We start from the raw sequence: 22,076 nt of genomic DNA, 5'->3' as shown, positions 1-22,076 counted from the left end.
CCGACCCAACATCCTCTCCGCCCGGCCGGACCGAGCCGGGGCCGACTCGGCGCGCCCATTAACCCACTGAGATAAATCGGACACTGCTGATTTTTACACAGCGAATGCCGGTCGGTCGGCCGCGAGCGATGCGAGTGGCACGACAGACTGGCAGAGCGGCTAAAAACAGCACGGAGAGACCGCTTCGCCGAATCTGGCCCAGTCCAGACGCCGCGTCCAATGAGGCAGACCCAGGCAAGGGCAATCACTTGAGCAACGCGAGACGACATGGCCACGCGGCTGTGAACTCCGTGGGCTATCTGCGCTCTCAGTGACTGAGAGAGGATGCTCTCCTCTGGAGCTGTCGGCCTGTTGAATTATACCGTGACTCCCCGAGCCCGGTTGTTTGTGTTTGCTGTTCGTCAGGTTTTGTTTCCGCTGAAGTTTGTCAGCGGCAGGGACTGATGAGAACGGGATGTAATTACATGTTGTACGGAATCAGTGGAGATGGAGGAATTGGACCAGAGGGCTGGGACAAAAGTGGAAACGGAGATAGGGACGAACGACTAACGAGACAGGCCGAATAACCCCCTAGAACATAAAACACCAGGAAGATTGATTCCAGAGCCGGCGAACTCTAAATAACTATCGTTCAGCGCATGTGAAATCCACTCTACAGACTTCATACTGATCATAGCCACTTTTTTACTTAGCCGCCGCTTTGAGACCATGGCATTTCACGCCCAGCCATTCCAATAAAGTGTGCGATGACAAACAAAACAAATATAGCCTGACCGCGATAAAACGCTTGGTAAAGAAGCGACCATGATAAAAGGTCGATGGTTATGTGTCATCACTCAGATTGTCGCCAAGCTGATTTTCTCGGAAATTTTCAGAACACGTATCGGTAAAACGGCTGTAGTCGGGCAGCATGCACATTATTACACAAAGTCCCACCACACCTAACCCCGGCAGAAGCCCGGGGACTCACCTGGCAAAGAGCAGCGCTGCTGGAGACGCCTGCTGGAGGGCGGGCAGTGACGGCGGCGGGCCTCCGCGGAGGGTCAGCTCCTGCGCCCAAGAAGCCGCGATGGTGCGCGGAGGCTCCGGAACATCACTAAGGCCTCCTCTCTGCGGTACCGAGGGCAGTACCGGCACTCCCACGGGCACTCCGGTGGGCACTCCGGTCGGTATCCCCATGGGCACTCCGGCGGGGTAGACTCGGTGTGGATCCGGTCGCGCCGGTAGTCGGAGGTGTCTCGGTCTCTCCGGAAGAGGCGGCTTTGGCGGAGCGCCGCGGCGGCCGGCCGGCTCACCCGTCCAGGCCTGTGGATCGGCGGCTCCCTGCTCGGCCCACGGCTGGGAGCGGCGGCGCGCGAGCTTGGCGGCCACGTTCTCGTACACCCCCGAGCTGGGTCGTGCCGGTGAGTTGTTGTTGACACCACCGTGTGCCGAGTACGCCGCCTGTGCCGGGTGCAGCATCTGTGAACGAACGGACAGGCGGTGAGCAGTGAGCGGTGACGGCGACGGAGGCGACGCGCACGTGTGTTGTGACACGCCGTCGAGCGCTGAATTAATCACCGCCCGAATGGAGGCAGACGTAGCCGCGTGTCGCACAGTGCGTCGGACGACTCTCGCGGACCGACCGGCCGACCGACCGACACACTGCACCGGTCGGTACGGCGGGCCGCCTGGGCTCGTTTAGCGCCTAATCAATCAGCTCCCAGTGCTGATCACAGCCACCGGCAGAGGACCAGGGAGACCAGGGAGAGCGAGAGGGAGGGAGGGTGGAGAGGGTTAAAGCGGCAGCTTAGGGAGAGACATTTGCCACGGAAACACCGTGAGCTGTGACATTGGTTTGTTTGTTAGGACTCATCAAGCGAGCTGATTTACTGAACATAGCGAATCCTGTCGTGATTACGTAAGAATAATCAATGATGTCCAAAGGCATATCAAGGTTTTTCAATCCATAACTTCCAATACTCATCGACATTCGACAAGCTTCTGATACAGTTCAAGAAAATAAACGACAAAACCGGCTTGAGCGTCAGTGACCGTTCCATTCTGAGAACATACGCCACTAATGCCTGCAGTTTTCACAGATGATCTGTTCGCAACTGCCACAGGACAGACGGATCGCCCTCTTACACGAGTCCTTACACGCCACTGTACTTATAACCAAGGTGACAGGTCCATCCATCAACAGACAGAAGACGCCCAGATCTGTGGCCGTTTTCGGTCAAACTTTGTGTTAGTATCGGAGAATCAGCAACGGGTTCGCCCGTAATGCGACGACGGTATCGCGAATCATCCATGAGGCGACTAAAAGATATAATGGCACGATCCCTTAGGTCACAGAAGAGAAAAAGAGCCAAAGAAAAACTTCCTGTCTATAACAGGCGAGAAGATAAATTGATTCGTGATTTTGAGCTGCAATGAACAACAATCAGTGAGTAATGGCTATTCTTCCAGCAACTTCGCGACTAAGCGCAACGTGGCGTATGATATCAGTGTCTATAATCCCTATGACCGCCTCAATGATCAAAATCTTATATTGCCGTCCAGCTTGTGGCCTGTAGTGTCTCGTCTCGGTCTCCCACACCCTTCCCTCTTCACGTCACTACGCACAAACAAAATGCATCGTGAAAATACAAAAACCGCACCGCAGTCCTGACAAATCTAGCGTGAAACGACATCTGCCCACTTCTCGCTCCAGGGAGCATGCACAGGGCGCACCAACAGCGGAAGGACCACTTCCGACACGCGTCTGAAACGCACCCAACCTCCCACAGAAACCACGGGCCGCAGGGCACCAGCCCCTCACACACCCAGTCTCCCACAGAAATCATGACACGCAGTACAAATCTCCCCGAGAGCAAAACAACAGTCCTGTTTGCGCGCATGGATAGCCGGAGACACGCACAGATTGTCGCGCAGTTTGTTCAGCTATCGGGTCTTAAGACGGAGCGGGGTAAACACGTTCAATAACGCGCCCGGTGAGCCAACAACCCGACACGGTTGGAAGCGCCTCTCACGGTGTGTTCGGTCATCACGTGAGAGGACGCTGAGCGCTGAAGCCGCACGGGTGAAACACATTACTCTAACGAGCTCCGTACCGGTTCTCAGTAGGCCACGCACAGGCGCAGCGCCGCGTCTGCTGCAATCCCGGCGCAGCGCCGCCAGGCGAGACAGAAGCGGCGCGCCAGTCATCGGCAGGTGCCGTAATCAGCGCAGCGGCGGCGGTTCAATCTCGGCGCGCGGCGGCGTGGCGCGGCGCGGCTGCAGGAACAACGGCCTAATCATCGCGGCGGCCGGCGCTGAAAGGAGTAAGCGCCGCCGGCCGCCGAGCCCGCCGCCACGGGAAATGACGGTATATGTACGCAGGTGCGTCCCCGCCCCCCTCCCCCGCCGCCGGGCTGTCGCGGCCGACGAGTCAACACAATATTGGCTGCGTCTCGCCACCTCTGGAAAAGCCGCAGTAGCCACGCTGGCCACCACCGCAGCGTCACATTTTTTGAGGGATTGACCAAACCGACATTAGATGATTGAACAGGGAGATATAGAGATATTCTTGGTTCAGAACCGTCAGAGAGCAGCAACTTTGGGCAGCGAGGTGCGTGGGCGGAGAGCAGAAAAAGACGAGGGCTGGATCTATCACAGGCTGGATGATCCCATCGAAATCACCTTCTGGGGGCGGCGGGTCCGGAGTCGCCACCGGAACGGACGGATCGTTGGACGAGCGGCGACAGACGCCTCCCCACTGTAAATCATCTCGGAGCTCGACGGCGACCCAGACGGCAAAAAGTCCATCGGATGCTCCGTCCGAGAGGGCGGTGGCGAGGGGGAGAAAAGCGGTGACTGGGGAGGCGAGGGCAACGCCGGCAGGGGTGTAAGGGGGGAGGGGGTGGCAGAGTCAGAGAAGCCGGCGGAAGCAGCAGCGCGCATCAGAAGAAAGCAGCTTTGACAGCCGACGATCGGTGGGGCGTGTCCGTTTCCTGCTCCGCCGGGGAGGAACGGTACAGGGCGGCGGTCGGTGGGCGCTGAAAACAGCGCCGCAAAGACCAGAGAGGGAGGCAGAATAACTTTAGCATTGAGCAGAGAAGCCGTCGCTTAGAATGATAACATTTGAAGGGTTAATAAAGTTACCGGTGGCTAACTGGGGGCACAATCACATGAAACGGTTTTGGCCGGCAAAAGCAATGATGAATGACCACTACGGCTGAACGTTGGCAGTCCCAGTGCCTAACCACTGACCTTTAAAAGTTCCGTAAGATTTAAATGGTCACTGAAAGGCTCCGTCAAACTACGACTGAGCTGAATCGGAGGATGACAGCCCCATAGCTCTGCATTGAGCACAGCGTCTGCGAAGTTGCAGAACTCAGGATGTCATAAACGGTTATTCTGAGGTCGGACGAAACGCTTAAGGGCTGCTCTTTCCAGAAAACCCATCCAACCATCAACAATCCGGCTGTAATACTCTCTAGGGAGCGGTCTCAGACGTCCAAACATCCCAAACCAGTCCTCCTAGCCGGCCGTCGGCCTGAAATGTGACAGTCGCAGACGGTTACGGTCCAGCGATGAGCACTGAGCACACTTGACCCGGGAGCCCCCAGCCGTTCCAGTTCTAGCGGCCGTCTCGATCCCCCAGGGTCTGAGCTACGGGCGCCCCATCCAGTCAAGGTCGCCAAGTGACCCACGAACCACGACCGGTCTTCTAATGTCGAGAGCTGCCGTGACCGCTGTATTCAAATCAGCCGGTCATGGGCCGTTTCATGCTGGACGGACGGGCTAGTAGTGCTGCTACTGACCGGTCGCCACAGTCGCCACGGTCGCCACAGTAGGTCGCCACGGTCGCCACGGTCTGCTGCCACAGTCGCCACGGTCGGTCGCCACTTCAGCGGCAACCAATCGTCCGATCGAGGACATCAGTCCCGCCGCTCCGCCGCCGGTATCCAGCTGCGAGAGCTCATGGCGTGAGAGGACATACGCCGAGACTCTGCGCGATATCAGACTCATTACGCCGTGGTATGGACACTAAGTGGATTTATCGAACAGGGTCGCCTGGAGACGAGGCGATTTCGCTCGGCTGGAGACACGCTATCGCCTTTGATCAGGTGTGGGAAATATTCCGGCATGGCCTGATACCGGTGACGACTATTGCTGACGGCGTAATTGTCTATGCAGGTGAACGGATGGTATGGTTTTGACCGGAGCTTCACGATAAGGCCCTGGTGAAACGTCCCTGCTCCTGAGGTCTCCTGTCGTGACGGGATAGTAGCGCGATGGCCGATGGAGCAGTTACACTACCACTGGAAGAGACGAGGTAGATACCACCGGATAATTCCGCACTGACAGCACACCGTATGTCATACGTCATACGACACAATGTCAGGTCACGGAGATGTCATGTGAAAGGCCGCTGCCTGGCCGGCCTCGAGCGGGCGCATATATCGTGCGCAGCTCGATGATTCGTGAGGTCGCTCTCGCGTTGTCGGCTGATCGAGCTCGTAGATCAACTGTACCGGGGTGCGCACTGTCATTATGAGCTTGAAGAAAGTCCTTGTCACCGGTGCCGGGTCAGATACAGGTCGGATACCAGGTCAGACGACCTGACGTACGAGCAGAGGTCGCCAGGTCACGCGGTCACCGAGCTGTGATGTCTTTGCATGAGGCGGATAAGAAGCGACCAAAGAAATCGTGGCCTTTCGAAGAGTAACGCGAGGTCAAGAGGCGTTACTGCCCGAGTCCGCACCCTCAAACAGGGGTAGTTTGATCAGGTCGGGGACGGCCGCCTCAGGTCGGGGACACTCAACTGGGTTCCTGGCCACACCCAACCCCTTTGGGTTATCATACCGGCTGCAATCCCTACCAATCCCCGCCGCACTCAGCCAACTCGCCCGTCCATTCAGCGGCGCCTTTCCATAAACCGGGCACACAAAGCCGGCGCCGGCCTAGAGCCGTTCGGAGCGGCGTAATGCTCCAATCAAAAGGCCGTGCCGCCGCGGCGGGGCCGGCTCCGAGCGGTCGCAGCGGCCGGCCGCGCCCCGCGCCACCCCCTGGGCGCTCCACCGCCCCAGACTGGCCAGCAAATTCGGTTTATGAAGGTTCTGAGGGCCGGACGGGACAATTGGCATTCAGGAGGGCACGAGCGGCCCGGCCCTGGCCCCTGGGGTGGCCCCGGATCTGACCGGAGTCCGGAGGCCTTCACTCGCCCCGCACTGGGTCACACAGTTGGGCAGGGTGTGTTCGCTACCGTTCCTTTTTTGTCCGACGTTTAGTCTCGCATCGTTCGCGATGACTATCTCCTTTCATTCGACACTCTGTCTTCTCACTGTCAGTTTTTCTTTGGTGCATGATCTCTCTTTATCCGACGATCGATCATCGTTTCTCCTGGACGTCCGCTACCTCTGTAGCGTTCCCATTCCCGGCTCCAACACCTACCACTTACCGGACCCCATAATAATGCCTCTTTCAATACGCACAGCAGCTGGAGAGCCATAACTCGGCATAAGTCTTGGGCGCCGCTCTCGATGGCCGGTTTATCAGTTCAGTGATCAGCCGTGTATCATTGTCCCCGCCCACCACCGGCCGGCCGGGATAGACCGGGGCGTTTTTATCGAGGAGACGGCGTGGCGGCGACTTCATCTCACCGGTAGCCGTGCGGTATTTACCCTGCAGCGCGCTGGAGATCCGAAGGGCGGCGGCCCACGCACGGCTTATGGAAGGCGAGCGTCCAAAGATCACGACGGGGGATCCGGGCGGGGCCGGGACGGGTCACAAATACCGCGGCTGAGACTCGCCCAACGCCAGGTCCACCTGAACGCACATCTGGCGGAGACCACACCCGCATGACTGTCAACTAGCCCACACCTGAGCTGTGGGTGTCCAGCCCTGAGAACAGCCCTGGGGGGAGAGGACTGCCTGGCCGATCTCACCCGACACATTGCGCCGAGCGGCACTCAGTCACTAACCCAGTTCTCACTGCCGCGGCACGCCCATATGCATACTAAGAGCACGCAGCTCGGCGGCGCTCCCCGGGTGATTACACACACCACCGGCCGTTCGCCGGCTCTGCAAGTCGCCGCTGAAGCGGCAAATGGCCCCATTGACGCCGCTAATTACCCAGCGCGGGCCGTTTTTACCACTCGACAGTGTCGCCGCCGGCCGTTTGAGGTCGACCGGTCACCGCCAAAGTCGCCGCCGGACCGTCGAGTTTTTCTCTCGGCGACGTGCGATCGATTGAGACGACGACGGTCGACTATGGGTGATCTACCGCCGGCGCGGCGTGTCCAAGGTGGCCCATTAGCGTCACTTTCATCGCCCGCTCGCGCCGGCCCGGGTGTCGAGGTCGCGGCGACGGGCCGCCGCCGACCCGGGCCGCGACCCCGGCGCCCGCCGGGTCACCGGCGTACCGCCCGACTCGGCCGGCTCACCTATTACCCGATATCTGATTAAAAGCCCCGCAGACAGCCGGCCTATTACCTTTTGAGACTCCAATCAGAGGCGAGATTGGAAATTACCGGTTATTCAAGCGCACCTCCAAAGCGCCGATAAAAGGGAGCACAATGCGATGCGCGACCACAAAAACAGCGCCACGTCTATGGATCGGCGGGTGGCGGCTCCTCAAGCCGCCAACTTTCATATCACCTCTGTCATGAGGCTGTGAAGCAATGGGCTATCAGCGCGCCCACAGCGAGCATTGCAGTCCTGACAGAAGAAAAGGCCTGGTCCCGCCACACGGCACCACTTCGAGACGCGACGCGTTCCTCTCTCACCTTTAGGTCAATTTCAAGGCGTCAGACTCAGTTTCTAAAATAATTGTAGGTTCTCATTGTTACCAACGCCGAGATCCAACATAATGACGTCACTCGCACCTGCTCTCGTTCAGATAAACTCCAAATACGGATGGTGACGCCTTTCCAGGCGTTATCTCGACTTTACAGAAACGGACGGTACGGCAGACCGAGGAGTGCAGACAATTCTACGAGGCGTGAGCCAACACGAGAGACGACAGAAGGCAGAAAGACGGACACGTCGGCATTGTGGAGAAGTTTTGAGCTGCCAGGCGCTGGAAATAGGATTAGAAACGTGTCAGAAAAGCAACAAGTGACGGAGTTTCGGACTGTGCCAAAGGAGACAAGAACATTGCGCGTTCTATGCCTTTAATATTCGTTTTGCATTTCATACTCGTTGCGTCGAAATTGGAGTAAACTAAAATGATATTTTTTGACAACTTTGAACGATGATGCAAAAGCACGTCTGCTTTATAAAACGTGTTTTAATCAAATGGTTAGTTCCAACTGGTTTGTCAATCCTTCCTCACATTTCAATCCTGTCTGCCCCTGACGCTCTCCTCTATCCGCATCCCCCTTCCTCCGACAGACGTCTTTAGTACCTGCCGACGTCCTGTTTAATGCGGGCGCGCGTGTCTGAGTGTTCTCAGGCCGTACACCGGGCGGAGGGCAGACAGCAGCAATCACTGCTCCCTGCCCTCCCCCTCCGAGAACAGACGACAGACCGAGTCAAGAGGGCGGCAGAAGCGCTGAGTAGCGCCGCCGGGAGGGCCCTGCTGCACTCACACAGGGGTGCAGTGCGCCTCACCCGTGGCCCTAATTAGGGGCAGACCCGCCGCCGACCGGGGCATCCATCACCAGCCAACAGGGTGCAATCACCCGGCGCAGGCCGCTCGCAAAGGGTGCGAAGACCGATCACGATACGCCGCCAGCTCAGTAATATCACTTACACCGGCGTCACTCTCGAAGAACGCTCGCTGATTGGACAGATGATCCACGATGGCACGTAAGTTTGCACAATGAACAGACGCACATTTGCAGAGAGTACACGCACATGAAAGATGAGCCGCCCGATGAGAGGGTTCGGGGCAGCTCACTTGTCGACGGGTCCAGTAATTGGTCGATATCAATAATTCATGGTCATCAGTGAGGTGAATGTATGCGGGCATACGTCACAACCCCGTGTCCTGACGGCGCTATAATGACCGCACATTAGAGGGACGCAGTTTGGATCGGGGTCGGATGGGGTGAGGAGAGGTTTGGATAGGTAGAGAGGATGGGAGAGAGAGAGAGAGAGAGAGAGAGAGAGAGAGAGAGAGAGAGAGAGAGAGAGAGAGAGAGAGAGAGAGAGAGAGAGAGAGAGAGAGAGAGAGATAATATGAGAGAGGGAAAGAGGGAGAGAGAGGGAGGAGAGGAGAGAGTATTCCACACTAAAAAAGTACGCTTAGCTTTTCCCAGGACCTGTCTGCAAGTAATCTGGCAATCCCTGATGATGCACTGCTTTTTGCACACGTTTAGCAGTAGCTCACGGCTCCACATGCACCTTGCATCTTCAATAGCCCTGTCAATCCCACATCCACGTCCCCTTCGCCGGCTTATCCGGTGATCCACGCCCCGCTACCTTTCAGCAGCGCTGTCCTCAGCAGCGCTCAGCTAATCCAACTGTTAATCGCCCCCTCTCGCAGGTATGAGATACGTCGCTGGACACTGCAGCAGCCCAACAGCTGACAGAAGGAGATACGGAATGGCAGATGGTCAGGGAGGATGAGTGAAGGAGAAATCAGCGCTGCAGAAGTGAGTGAAGGCGGCGGTATAGGACTGGCTTTTGAAATCTCACAGTCGTTGTTCATACCGGTATGAGTATAGCGGTTTGCACAGCGGCAACCGAAATAAATAATAATTGTTACTTTGCGAGAATGAGGTATTCTTATAACCGCAGCGAAATTTAGCGGACAGTAGAACAGGGTCTGAATCTTAGCGGACAAGGTAGCACTTATCTGAGAGGAGCACACTTAGCGCACGGCGCCGGTCGCCTCGCCAGCAGATGGTATCATATTTTATAGAGTCGAGTGGCTATCACTCAGCGTGCGAACAGGAGCCACTCAGAGCCAGCTGCTGGTGGTCAGTCGCTAACGGTGCTGGAAGACGAACAACCGCAGTGGTTGGAGGACGACAGCGTGATGCAGGTGATCGGGATGGCTGATCGTAAAGGATGGTGGTGGCATGTACCAAGGGGTCACCTTCCCAGATAGCCAACTTAGCCAATAAAAGGAAAGACACCGACCACACTTCTTCCATCTACAGCCCCCCCCCCCCCCCTCTTATCTGTGCTCATTCAAGGCTATAGAACTCCGAGTCACTAAGGTGCTCCTCAGTCCCCACACCAAGCCAGGGGGTGGCAGGGATTGGTCGCGTGCTCCGTCGCTCGTCAGGCATGCCGCCCAACTGGCTGGGGTGCCCCGAGATCAGACAATCGCAGCCACTGGTGGGTGCTGAGGCGTGCCGCGGACGCCTCGCACCTCCTTTGATTCTGACCACGGCCGATGGACGGCGGATAACCAACATGCAACGCCGATGTAGCCAGTTTACATGGGTAATCGCCAGCCAATATCGTCTGGTGAAGTGAGGAGCTAGCCCATGTAACACGCTTGGTTGGACTTGGTAAACAACACATGGCTGATGGCACACTAAAATAGCACACCGAAGCATGCATAGTGCATATTTTAGATAGCATAATTGTGGTTACGGCGCGCCCAAAAAGCTCGTGCAGCAATAATTCGCGAGTTAACAAGATCATTTGGCTCGTGCCAAAACAGGTTTCGCCTGCCAACACAACCTACACAGTACACAGCGATGAAAAACACACCCAGGCACACTTCACTGAAATACTATCCATGTTAACTCACCGACAGGTTCAGGACAGTCCCTCCGTCACCTCCGTCACCACCACTGGCGTCACACTACTGGGTCTGAGCTCACCACACACGTCCACTTTCTGATATGGAGCCCGTCCGCACCCCGGCCCGGCGTCCGCACAGCCCCGATGGTGTGTGCTCTCTACGTCCAGTAATCTGATGATTTATGACGTATAGGGCGGCAGCTGTACTGACGAACTGTTCGGAGCAGCGCACCCGGCCCGTGCCGCACCCCTCCGAGCGCTGTCTACACCCCACAGATTCCCCCTTCCCCCTCAACAATGAGATCAGGGAAGCAGCGCCAATATCTGATGGGATTAGGGGAAATCGGCTGCTATATCATAAGTTTGCCGTGATTCGTCCATTCGCTATATGATGGATATGCCGTCCTGAACATAGCAAGGCAGGATGACAGCGTAACTTTTTTTGTAAAATTATCCGCATTCAGGAACGAAAGCCATTGTGAACGCGGCGAAAAAGCAGCGGTGCACAAAACCAAACCAGGAAGCTCCATTCATCACATTTTGACAGAAGATGGAAGGACTGTGAATGATAGCGAACGACCGCTCAGGCGCCACGTCATAGTGCTGCCGCAGTCACCGAACAAGTAACGAGTCACGTGACAGGCTGACCTGAGTAGGTCAGACAGACTCCACCTGACCACGTGACCGTATCTCCGTAACGGAGGTGCGGAGGACGTGACGCGGCAAGTGACCCAAATTGGCCGCGCTGGCAGAAGACGGACTCCCAGCGGGCGGTGGCAGCATTGTGAAACGGCACAACTCCAGTCCCATCGACCCTCCGTACCTGAACACCTCGGTGGCTCTCCGTACCCCCGTCGAATCAGATAAACTACCGACAAAGTGCCAGCGCTGACGGCGGACGATGTGAGCTGATGAGTTTGGACTGCTGAGGCGATCAGCGCCGCACGCACGACGCGTGGCGCAGTAAAACACGGGAGGCGACCTCGGCGCAGCGCGCCAGTCTCGTCTCCGAGCCACCTTAGCCCGGGAGCGTTTAACGCCCCGTTTACGAAAGCCATTCACTCTGAACGGCGTGCGTCTCAGCGGGCGAATGCCGGCCCGAATCGACGCGGTGTGAAGCGCATTTTAATCCGTGTTTACGAGTTTTCACATTAGGTATTCACGGGTGGCAGGTCGGCCAGCGGGATGCCAGTAGCTGTCTTTATCCAGAGCGTGGGTTCGACGCTAAGCGGCCAGAAAAAGACGGACGGGAGCGGTCGGATTTAGACATGGTCCAATGGTGACGACAGGCACCCGCATCCTCAGAGGCCGGCGACGGCGGATTGATATTGTGGGAATGCCCGTCACGAATGCCCTGAAGCCGGGACAGATTGAGTCCCATTCAGCACGGCTCATTTACGCTGAATACTAAACAGAAACCGGGTGTCACATTTAGCACCCCTCCACTTCTGTTCACTACTAGAACGCGGATTGCTTCTCCATTCCAAACTATTAGCCCGATGAACACCGGTGAATGACGTGATATGCCTATTCAAGCTCCCAATTCATTGGCCCTATATCACCATTCCACTCCTCCGACACTTCATACAAACCACCATCTCATTCATTCTCTCTCGGTGTTTCTCACGATTCGGGCTGCCATCAGCGGCGGCCGCCCCACGCGGCGCGGTAGAGTCGAGTCACCCGGCGCCGAGAAATCACCGCTCCTCTCTCGCTCTCTGTCCTCTGCTCTCTGTTCTCTGCCTTTGCTCCTTGCACAATGACAGATGAGCGGGAGCGGCGCCTGGCCCGGCCGCCATCGGCCCGGTCACATTGGTATGCATACAGGACCGTTCGGAGATCGCCGGTCGGCTTTCAGCGGCGCGCAATGAGAGGAGCCGCCGCCGCCGCTGACGCTGACGCTGCTGAGAACAGCCCTGTTCTGTGCGCCGCTCTGTGCGCGCATTGCACCGCTCTCTGTGCACTCCTTCCTATCTCGATAGCAGCGTTCAACTGAGTCCTGAACGATTCCCAGCCGCTCTATCCCTCCCGCTACGCTATTAGGTAATCAGCACGCTCGATGAGTCTCTGCGCCACTCCACTGGCCTGGCCTTGTTTCCATGTGGGTAGGTATATTGATATTGTGCCGCCTATATGGCATGCGTATCCCCTTCACGGCCACATGTGCATTTCGCCTGTTTGCCTCAATTCCTCGCGCTCAATGAGTTGAGCCTAGCATAGAGCAACACTTTGCAGTCCTTCGCAATGTCTCTAACCCACTCCTCCCCTCACCCACGCCGCTCTGTGCGTTGCCTCTGCACAAGTGAGTGGTGCTTCATCTTACGGTGATTATATCGCTGTCTCGTCATGGTCGACCTTGCACCAGCACCAGCACTCAAAAGACGGCATCCCTTTAGCTCAATAAAAAACCGGACACGGTCAACACTAATGAAACGAACCAAACACCCTCGCGCCGACCGGTGGAAGCATTGACACCCCGGCAGCGCACGCCAGCTGATGGATTTCGCGCCGACAAAAACCGAAGGAGAAAGAATAGACTCTGGCAGCTTGTGACTGCGCCAAATAACGCCAATTAAGTCAGAATCTTCCGAATCATCGCGTTTTCATCTGAGAGATGGATCGCCTGTGATGAGCGGAGCCCTTTTTCATCTGTTTGTTCTCAGTGTGATAAATAATTCATCGTCCGTTCGCTGCCGGCTCAGAGAGCTGCGAGGGCGCGTGTGCGTACCTGACGTCTACGCTGCACGGCGCAGCGGGGATATTCGAAGAAAGAGAGCAAGTGGGCTCGAGCTGATCAGCGATCGGAGCTGAACATGCGTTCCGACGCAGCGGCGGCGCCCGGCTGAAATGTCAAACACGCGTGCTGACTCGGAAAGCTGTCACACGCAGTGATGAAATGTGACTCTATAGGAAGTGGAGAGTGGGAAGTTCGATAACCTGAACTAATACATCTTTATGTATGCAATTAGATTGCAACATAAAGACTCAGCTGGGATGGTTAAAGTACCGCCGACTAGGCATCCATAGCTGGAGAGCCACAGTTCAGAATGACAGTTACGGAGTGTCGCTGAACGTCGGTCGTCGGCTCCGACGGTTGCCGCTAGCGCCGCCCGGCGGCGTCGACGGGCACTACTAGTCCTCGTCGATTCCGTCTCGGTACAGATGACGACACTGAGCCCAAACACACAGAATAGGATGCGATCACACGGTGTCCTGCGGTATCCCTGCACCGACTATTATTTGATTAAAACATTTGCTTTTTTGATACAAAATTGTCACCTGAAATGTTATAAGACTGAATTAATTTCTCGTCGTTCCCATCAGTGTCAGAATAATCAGCAAATGCAATCTATTTTAAAGGTCATCTACATATTTTCCTATCTAAACAGTTATCAAAACGCTACCATGACCTCCTTCTCAAATACCGTGTTGCTATTCAATAACCAAACACTTACCTCCACTTTGATTGAAGACACCGGTAAGCAATCACCATAAACAACATAAACTGGCCATTTAGAACACTGATCGAATCGTAAACGTGACCTGTGTTTGTTTCTAGCGCCGCCAAATAGCCGTCACTCGCGGATCGATAAAATCACTCTCACTGGTCGGCAGAGTCATGTAATGTGATTCCATTCCTTGGTGGGCCCGGGTGCAATGGATCCATCGTGATCAATGCACCGCCTGCCGTGCTAGTCAGGCAGGAGCGAAAACAGGCACCGATATCTGTACGAAAATTTCGCCGCTAATGTAACTATAGTTACATTAGCACTATCTGACCGCGCTCCCGTATTCTAGCGATGTGGTCTACGCAGCGGTCTAAGCTACGCACAAATCCTATCCAAGCCCACAAATGTATACGAATATTCAATGGATAGATCCACTGAATCCACAGAATTACTTACATGATTGTCGGTCGCAGTCCAGCCTCTGCCCGGTCCCTCCGAATACTGAGGGTCGTGTCGAGACGTCCCGTCCATTTGGCCGTTCATTCTGCAATAAAAAGACGAACAACACGTCATACCTCTGAAAGGACATCGCACAGACTAACTACAGCTAATGCCTAATAGCACTGTCTGAGATACCACTTCACGGAACATCACATACACTCAGTCACTGCTCCTACTGACAAGCGACAGGTCAGCACAGACACTCAGTTACTACCTTACTACCTCTGGCAGAGCAGCACTCAGACTGAGCCAGCCGGTTGAACGGCGGGCAGCCAGCTGGTATCGGGTCTCAAAGACGCCGCCTCCGCCGCCGTCTGTGCCGGCCCAGCTGACGGCGGCTTTCTTTTCAAAGACACGGACAGACAGTTGCTCAATGGAGCATATAAAGTCGGGGTGGAAAGGGGTGATCTCATAGCATCTCCCACCTACATAAGTGGTAGCCTTCGATCCCGTTGCCTGGTGAACATCCAGGAACCAGGAAGAAGAAGTGTTACATCGTTAGGTCATCGAGAACGATGATGTCGATGTCAATCCGGCTGGTAAAACAGCCCGCTGTACCGTCCTTGCTTCAGAAAAACATCGGGCCGCCTCCGCACTCTCTGCTGTAATCTACAACACATGTAGCGGTTCATATGTAGTATGCATTTACATATTGCGGAGGAACGCAACCTCACGTATATGTCACATGAGGAAGTCGGCCGGTTCGAGGCGGAGCTCACCCCACGTGCTGGAAGACGGCACGTCCGCCGCAGCACGAACACACGTGCAACACGATCACGTCTCGGAGAAACGCACGTGTCTAGCAGGACTCGCCTCTTCCCTCTCAGGTATGCGTGAGAAATAGAGGCGCGGCGTGTTCGTTTTATGTCGATACCAATCTACCACTTCCTCGTGCACGCAGAACTTCACGCAACTATAGCTGCGTGACCGCATATATGCGATCGCTTAGTCCAATGCACTGTTCCATTTGAGCCCGATTCAGTTTCTCATTAGGGCCTTTGCCGGCATGACTGGAGCGGCGTCCTTTCATCGTTCGACACGGGCTCTGTCTCGGTCGACCCGCATTGCGAGCGGCCCGGCAATGACTGGCCGCGCCGCGCCGGCACCACTTACTGGCTGAGATGAGGTGGCACGCCGCATGAGCCGGCCATTTTTCCGCACGCGGGCTGCCGCCAACATATACCGGGCTTCGGGGAGGGCCTTCAGGGCAAGGTGCTGACTTCAAGTCACCGCTGCTGCCAACGCCGTCGCTACCACCGGAGCAGTACCTGAATACACGCCACTGGGTAACAGCGCCTACGTCCCACGGCAGCCTCTGGGTCCGACTTCGTTACTCCGGTCTCCAGGACCATCTCTGTTCCTCTGGACTCCGGGGCCACCTCCATTCCTCCCGGTACGACGGCCAGGTGGCGGATATGGCGGCGCCCGCGGACCACCGATGACGGATGCACGTCACGTATTGAGTGGCCGTCATCAGAGCGCACTTCCCCGCGGGCGGCGGTGTCGGCAGCGGCCAGCGGCCCCAGTCGCCGAGCTGCTTCACAGAATCTCTGTAGGCACCTCCCGACTGACCGGGCAGCAGGCCACTGCCGCCCAATCTAGGCTAATGAGTCGGAGCTCCACTGACCTTGCAACAATAGATGCCAGCTGTGAGCTGATCGAGCAGACTGCGCGCGGAGCATGGGGTAAAGAGCGGTCGTTTGTCAGACGTGAGAGGAGAGGAGAGAAGGAGAGGAGAGGAGAGGAGAAAAGAGCTGATGGGTGCAGATCAGAGCAGATGAAGGAGAAGAGAGCTACACAGATAAAAACTCCAGAATACCTGGACGGCAGTCGCGCACTCAGCGTTGGGAGTGATCACTGATTGAGATGAGTGATGGCCTCGACGGCCTCGCTGCCTCTCTATAGCCCGATATCATGAGGAAACAGCCAGACAATGATATCAGAAGTCAGCCGCACAAAAAGGCCGCATTAGGGCGGCAGGCTGACAACGGACCGTCAAAACATCGGGCCACATGCAAACAAAAACCTACTGCTGACAACAGAGACGCAGTCAGCTAGCAGCTCCAGATACGGATAGGTTGCCAGCCAAGCAAGCCTTCATGTCGTCAAGACTGGCCAGTGTAGCCGGACCAAGGCTGCCGTTTTTAGATAGCACACCGCCTTTACCCGCCCCGCCCCCGTCCATAGCCTGCTGAGCAGTCGCCGTCGGGGCCAGCCCTCTGACCCGACCCCCACCCGGCTTTGCTCAATGCACCTGCACGAGAAAAGCAAACAGACACTGTCGAGGAGCGGCCTTGCCCCGTCGTCATGCCGGGTCGCGGGGACGGTGGTGGGCGGTGGGTGCCGGAAGGTCACGACCCGAGACTTCGTGACTACGTCTACCGGCGTCCCGCCCCCGCCTCTGGGCCAGCTCAGTGGGACAGCAGTCTCACGCTGGCACTATATCAAACCACGATCGAGGGAGACCACCTGCAGCGCAGACATAGAGAACCGACCACTTGCCGGCTCTGACGTGACACGTGCAATACGTGACGCCACGACTCCCCGCGTGACGAAACACGAAACGTGACACTCGGTGAGACTTTGACGTGACGCGTAGCTTGCGTAAAACAACAGCGATCAAGGAAGACGGGCTCCGACACGTGTCGTTGTGACTGTGAGGCCTGACTGGGTGGACGCAGCCGTCTGAAAAAAGACAGCCCTTCGCTGAGTTCCGCACTTGTGGAGGGTCAGCGTTCTGGGCAATTGGTCGTTACTCAGACCGCGAGAAAGGGGCGGCTCAGATAGTACCGGCGGAAACGGTCGCTCGCACAGACCGAGAATGGGACGGCTGTGGATGTGGCATGTCTGCGGCTGGGTTCGTAGAGTATGTCCGTGAGTGTTGGGATAGAGAAATGCTGTGTTTCAAGCGGCATGCAGGCTGACCGAGCGAATGACCGAGGATGGAGGAATAGACAATGTAAACAACGAAAGGGAACGAAGGGACGGAGAAGATAAGATAGAAGATAGAAGAAAGAAGACGGAATACAGAGAAAGGTGGATGATGAATAGCTGGAAGACAAATTCCGCGTGATATCCACAACTCAAACTTGTCTTGAAGGTTTTCTGCAGGCCGGGACGTTGTTCCTTGCGACAATTCTCACTACTCAGTGCACATCCACACTATACTGTGTGCACTACGGCGTGCACAAAGTACCGACCATTGACCTTAATTGGACCACCCATGGGAGGTCCGTCCGTCAGTGGAGCAGCTCCCTCTCGGAGCTATCACCTTTCTGAAGACTGACTCGTGAGTGAAGGCATGACGCCGCAGCCGAGACGATCCGAAACGGAACAAACCATGGCTAGTGTTCTGTGTGGACTGAGTCGCCTGTTAGACAGACAGCTCACTGAGCTCACCGTGACCATGACAGTACCAGCAGCCAGGTCTCCGTGACAGAGCTGGGTTTATCATCCTCCAGACTACATCAATCTCTAGTGACCGTCTCACCGCACCGGGCAGGGCAACACCTGAGGAGCGGTTTGACTTCAGAGGTCGTATTCCGTGGCAGGTCATCGAACGGGCATTCATGCCATGCCTGACAGTCTGCTGTCATGTTGTTACATGAGGCCGGAAGGTGTCAGACGTTACGTTGTCCAAATGACAGTCTATCTTAGTGTCAGCGCGCTGTGGTATTGTAGTGATAACATAGCTATAGCATGTCAAAGGATCTCAGAGCAGCACCCGAAGTTACTGAGAATAACTACGAAACGGTTGGGTTGTCGTTGACGAAACGTGACAACATACCGATGCGTGCTGACAAACATGCTTGCCCAGTGGAGAGAGTATCGGGTTACGTGACCAAAGTCTCGTCTATCTCTGGTCGATTTCGAAGAGCAGTGTTGATCATCATGAAAGAATTCCCAAAAACGAGTCATGGTGCGAAGATTAGCAAAGTGCATTGTTCTTCACGTAATAAAAGCAGGCCTGGAAACTGGTAAGAGGATTTTTATATTACAAACACTGACGTGACAGGTAAAATGGCCACACTGTAACACTGCATTTGGACGCAAGGCGAAAGAGTCAATGCACTGTGAGAACGGGCCAACGAACTCCTGGAGAGATCATTTGCTTACAATTAGCGTCCATTTATTTACCACTCGAGACAGGGATGCATGGTCTGCAGCCCGTACCATCAGACACCCTGTACGGCTCAGGCGAAGTAAGTGGGTGATTGTTCCGTGCACTACCTGCAATTAGCAGTTGGCAGGGAAGACCGTGGTAAGCAGATGCCGGACAAGCTACGTTCCAGAGTGGGCGGGAGCAGCACGAGCGGACGGGCAGCACCTGGCGCGGTTGGCTAGCACGAGCGTTGGAAAGGTTCTATCAAGCTCCGAAAGAGGAGCTCACCACGACCCGTCGTTACCACCATCTCGCCAGTATAACACTAATTTAGGGAGGCTCCCGCCGAGTTACGATTACGGTGAAACGTTGAGCAGCCGGCGGCGGTCTCGCGGTCTATTACCGAACCATTAGTCGTCATCCAGCGTCAGTTGGAGCCTCATTCGCGCTCACTCGCGCGCGCGCCGCATCGACCTTCACCCAGATCACACATCACCCGCGTGGAGGGAGGGGGTTGCCGGGGGGGCCAAGGCTTCCTTCGACTTCACACCCAGCAGCGGGTGTGGCAAGGTGCTGCCGAAAACACGGATCGAGAAGGGCGCGCAAGGTTGCCTGTGAATATTAGATTAGTTTAGGAAATACTAGGAAGGCAAATGACAAATGACAGCAAATGACAGCGTTCAGCTCGCGCAAATCAAGGGACAGCCAATGCATGCAATAGACAAGCAACGCTCATTCCCATGACCGAAAAGGCGCTGGCGACGCAGGACCAGCGTGCTGCTGCCGCCTCCCGTACAACACTGTACAGACCACTCAGGCTGCCGAGCAGGCAGCATTATTCAACACCACTTTGTTAATATCATTCGGGAGCCGTGTACGGAATACCATTACACGGCTCGGCGCGGCGCGGCCGCTCGTCGAGCCGCCGCTGAGGTAAGCGGTGCCGACCGTGACCAGTGTCGGACGTCATGTGCGCCGCCTGCACCGCGCCGCACCGCGCCGCGCAGAGCGACGTCTTGATGCTAACTACCGACCGGCCCATCCCAGATGGGAACAAACGAGATAGCCTTTCGTCGTGGTCGACTATTGCGTGTCATCGGGAGGAGTTATACACCGATTGTCGGCGCCGACACGGTCCATGGCTAGCCGATATGCACATGTCATTAGCGGGAGAACGTACACGAGCTATACCTGGCACGATCTTCTGACCGGCACGGGGACCATAACGCACCCGACGTCGTAACGCGTCCACATATATCCCGGAACGTCGACGGGACGTCCATGGGTAGAATCGAAATTGGCCGCGGTCGACACAGCGCCGGGCGGTGGGAGCTGTTCCCGGCCGCACGTGCGGGAGAGTTGTGCGACTAACGGCGGCCTGGAGGCCATATTTTGACGGCGAGTGTCGCACTGACCGCCGGTACTGTCCGCCGGGTCACGGCACCACTGGTCAATGTAGGAGTAATTCAGCGGCTGCCCGCGGCACCAGAAGCTGCTCCTGTTCCTACCAGCTGGCGCTACATTGATGGTAAAGCACGTATAGCGGGAATTTACCAAGACTGGGGGTGGGGACGACTCATTAATTCGAACTAAACGAGACGGGCGGTGTCGATCATCAAACAATCAAGCTGCTGATTCAATGTCTCTAATCTCCTCACCAAATAATCCCAAACAGCAGACTTACAACCAAAGGCCATTTCAATGGCATGCATCAAACGACCGGTACAAAGCATTTGACCATGAGTCTGCACGACGTAGTGATTCGTGCTGAATGAATGTGATTCATCCATTAGGAGCCTGCAGGGCAGCGCTATCTCGGAGGTATGCCGATGGTTTGCAGCAGAGGAGCCGGTGGTGCGGGCCGCGTCAGCTCGTCCCAATCATACAGCTGCAACTCCGGCTACCGAGCTGCAATGCTACCGAGGTGCAGCTCATGATACCAAGCTGCAGCTCAGGCTTCTGAGGTTGAGTCGGGCTACGATCACTTGCTCGCCAAAGCAACTTTGCACACGATTATCACAAACATAAACACCAAGGGCCGGCACTCTCAAGTTTTCTCAACAGCGCTATCAAGCCCAATCCTTTCAGCGGTGCCTTGGCTCACTCAGGTAATTCACGACTGTTACAGCTCCGTCGCAGCTCTGTGGCAGCTCGGCCGAAGCTGTGATAGTCCGGCGATTTAGCACGTCCAAGTTTCCCATTTTACGACCCCTGGCCGATGGTGCCGGGAGCGGCAATTACCTGTCTCTCCCCGCTCGGAGGCGGCGCGGCCCGCCTCTTCGCCACACTGATGGTATCGTGTAAATTGATAGACGCTTTAACGCCCCACGCAGGAGGGTATTAGAACAAACGAGCCCGCCGGCCGCTGGATGGTCTCGGCCTACCTCCTGCCGCAGGACAGCCCGCGATTTGGAGCAGACTGCCGGAGACGCCGCGTGTCGGCCTCTGGCACCGATGGAGGCTGTGCTGTCCGCCTGACAGCTGGGATTGCTGCCCGGAGAGCGCCCAGCGGCGGCGCTGAGGATGAGATGATGCTCCTCCGCCTCCTGACGCCCGTCCCACAGCGGCACACTGTGCTGTAATTCGGTAATTAAGACGAAGCGAATCGGCGTGTTAAACTGTTCTGGCGCGAGGTCGGGGGAAAGTGAAACCGCGCGCCGCTTCTGTCGGGCCGAGGTTAAAGAATGTGGCGAAGATCGATTAAGCCGGCGGATGATGTCGTCGCCGTTTGGGTGATTACGCGGCCGCGGAGGCGCGAGGTCGACTCCCGCTGACCTCAGGGTGACCCGAGCGGTGACCTGAGCGGTGAGTCGACGGTCTCACGCTGCTGTGGGGCGCCAGTTTCGCTCTCTGCGGCCCAGGGGTGAGCCGCCGTCGGCGCCAGAGCGCTGACCTGCTTTAATGGGTCGTGCCGCTGCCGACACACCATTTATCGACGCTGTGCCGGCTCGTAACACGGTGCGGTGAGCGGTGGGCGATGGGAGGTGGGCGAGGCTCGTCGACCCCGACGCGTCGATGGCGCCAGGCACCGCAGACCTGCAGGGAGGGATCATCGTTGGCCCAGTGAGTTACGGCCGTCGACGAATCATGTCACGGTGGCCTATCTATTACATCAGTTAGTGGAGCCGATGGATAACCAGTGAACCTTTTTGGAGCGTCGACGGCGGTCGGTCGGCCGGCGCCGCCGCCGCCGGCTGCGCCAAATTTCTGCACTAGCCCGGCCTAACCAGGCGCAGCCGCCTTCTGCCGGTCGGCTAATCGAACTCGGCACGCGATCGCGATTGGCGTCAGTGTTAGAGCGCCGTTATGTCAGCGCCCGGGGCCGAGGAATGCACGGAGAACGGCCGCCGGCT

At 56.5% G+C, this 22,076-nt stretch overlaps 1 protein-coding gene across 4 annotated transcripts in view; it reads right to left on the bottom strand.

The window, feature by feature from the left end:
* LOC122388132 overlaps positions 1-22,076 on the bottom strand; it is a 215,896-nt gene that overhangs the window by 101,100 nt on the left and 92,720 nt on the right. For all 4 annotated transcript variants that reach the window (XM_043378929.1, XM_043378932.1, XM_043378928.1 and 1 more), the window contains 2 exons: positions 14,577-14,664; positions 971-1,461 (listed from right to left, as the gene is read on the bottom strand). In XM_043378929.1, the coding sequence (XP_043234864.1) occupies positions 971-1,461; positions 14,577-14,664 (579 nt within the window). The remainder of the gene's footprint in view (positions 1-970; positions 1,462-14,576; positions 14,665-22,076) is intronic.

Source organism: Amphibalanus amphitrite, unplaced genomic scaffold, assembly GCF_019059575.1.
Source record: "Amphibalanus amphitrite isolate SeventyFive unplaced genomic scaffold, NRLGWU_Aamphi_draft 000310F_arrow, whole genome shotgun sequence".
Classification (NCBI taxonomy): domain Eukaryota; kingdom Metazoa; phylum Arthropoda; class Thecostraca; order Balanomorpha; family Balanidae; genus Amphibalanus; species Amphibalanus amphitrite.
This window is presented reverse-complemented; position numbering and strand designations above follow the sequence as displayed.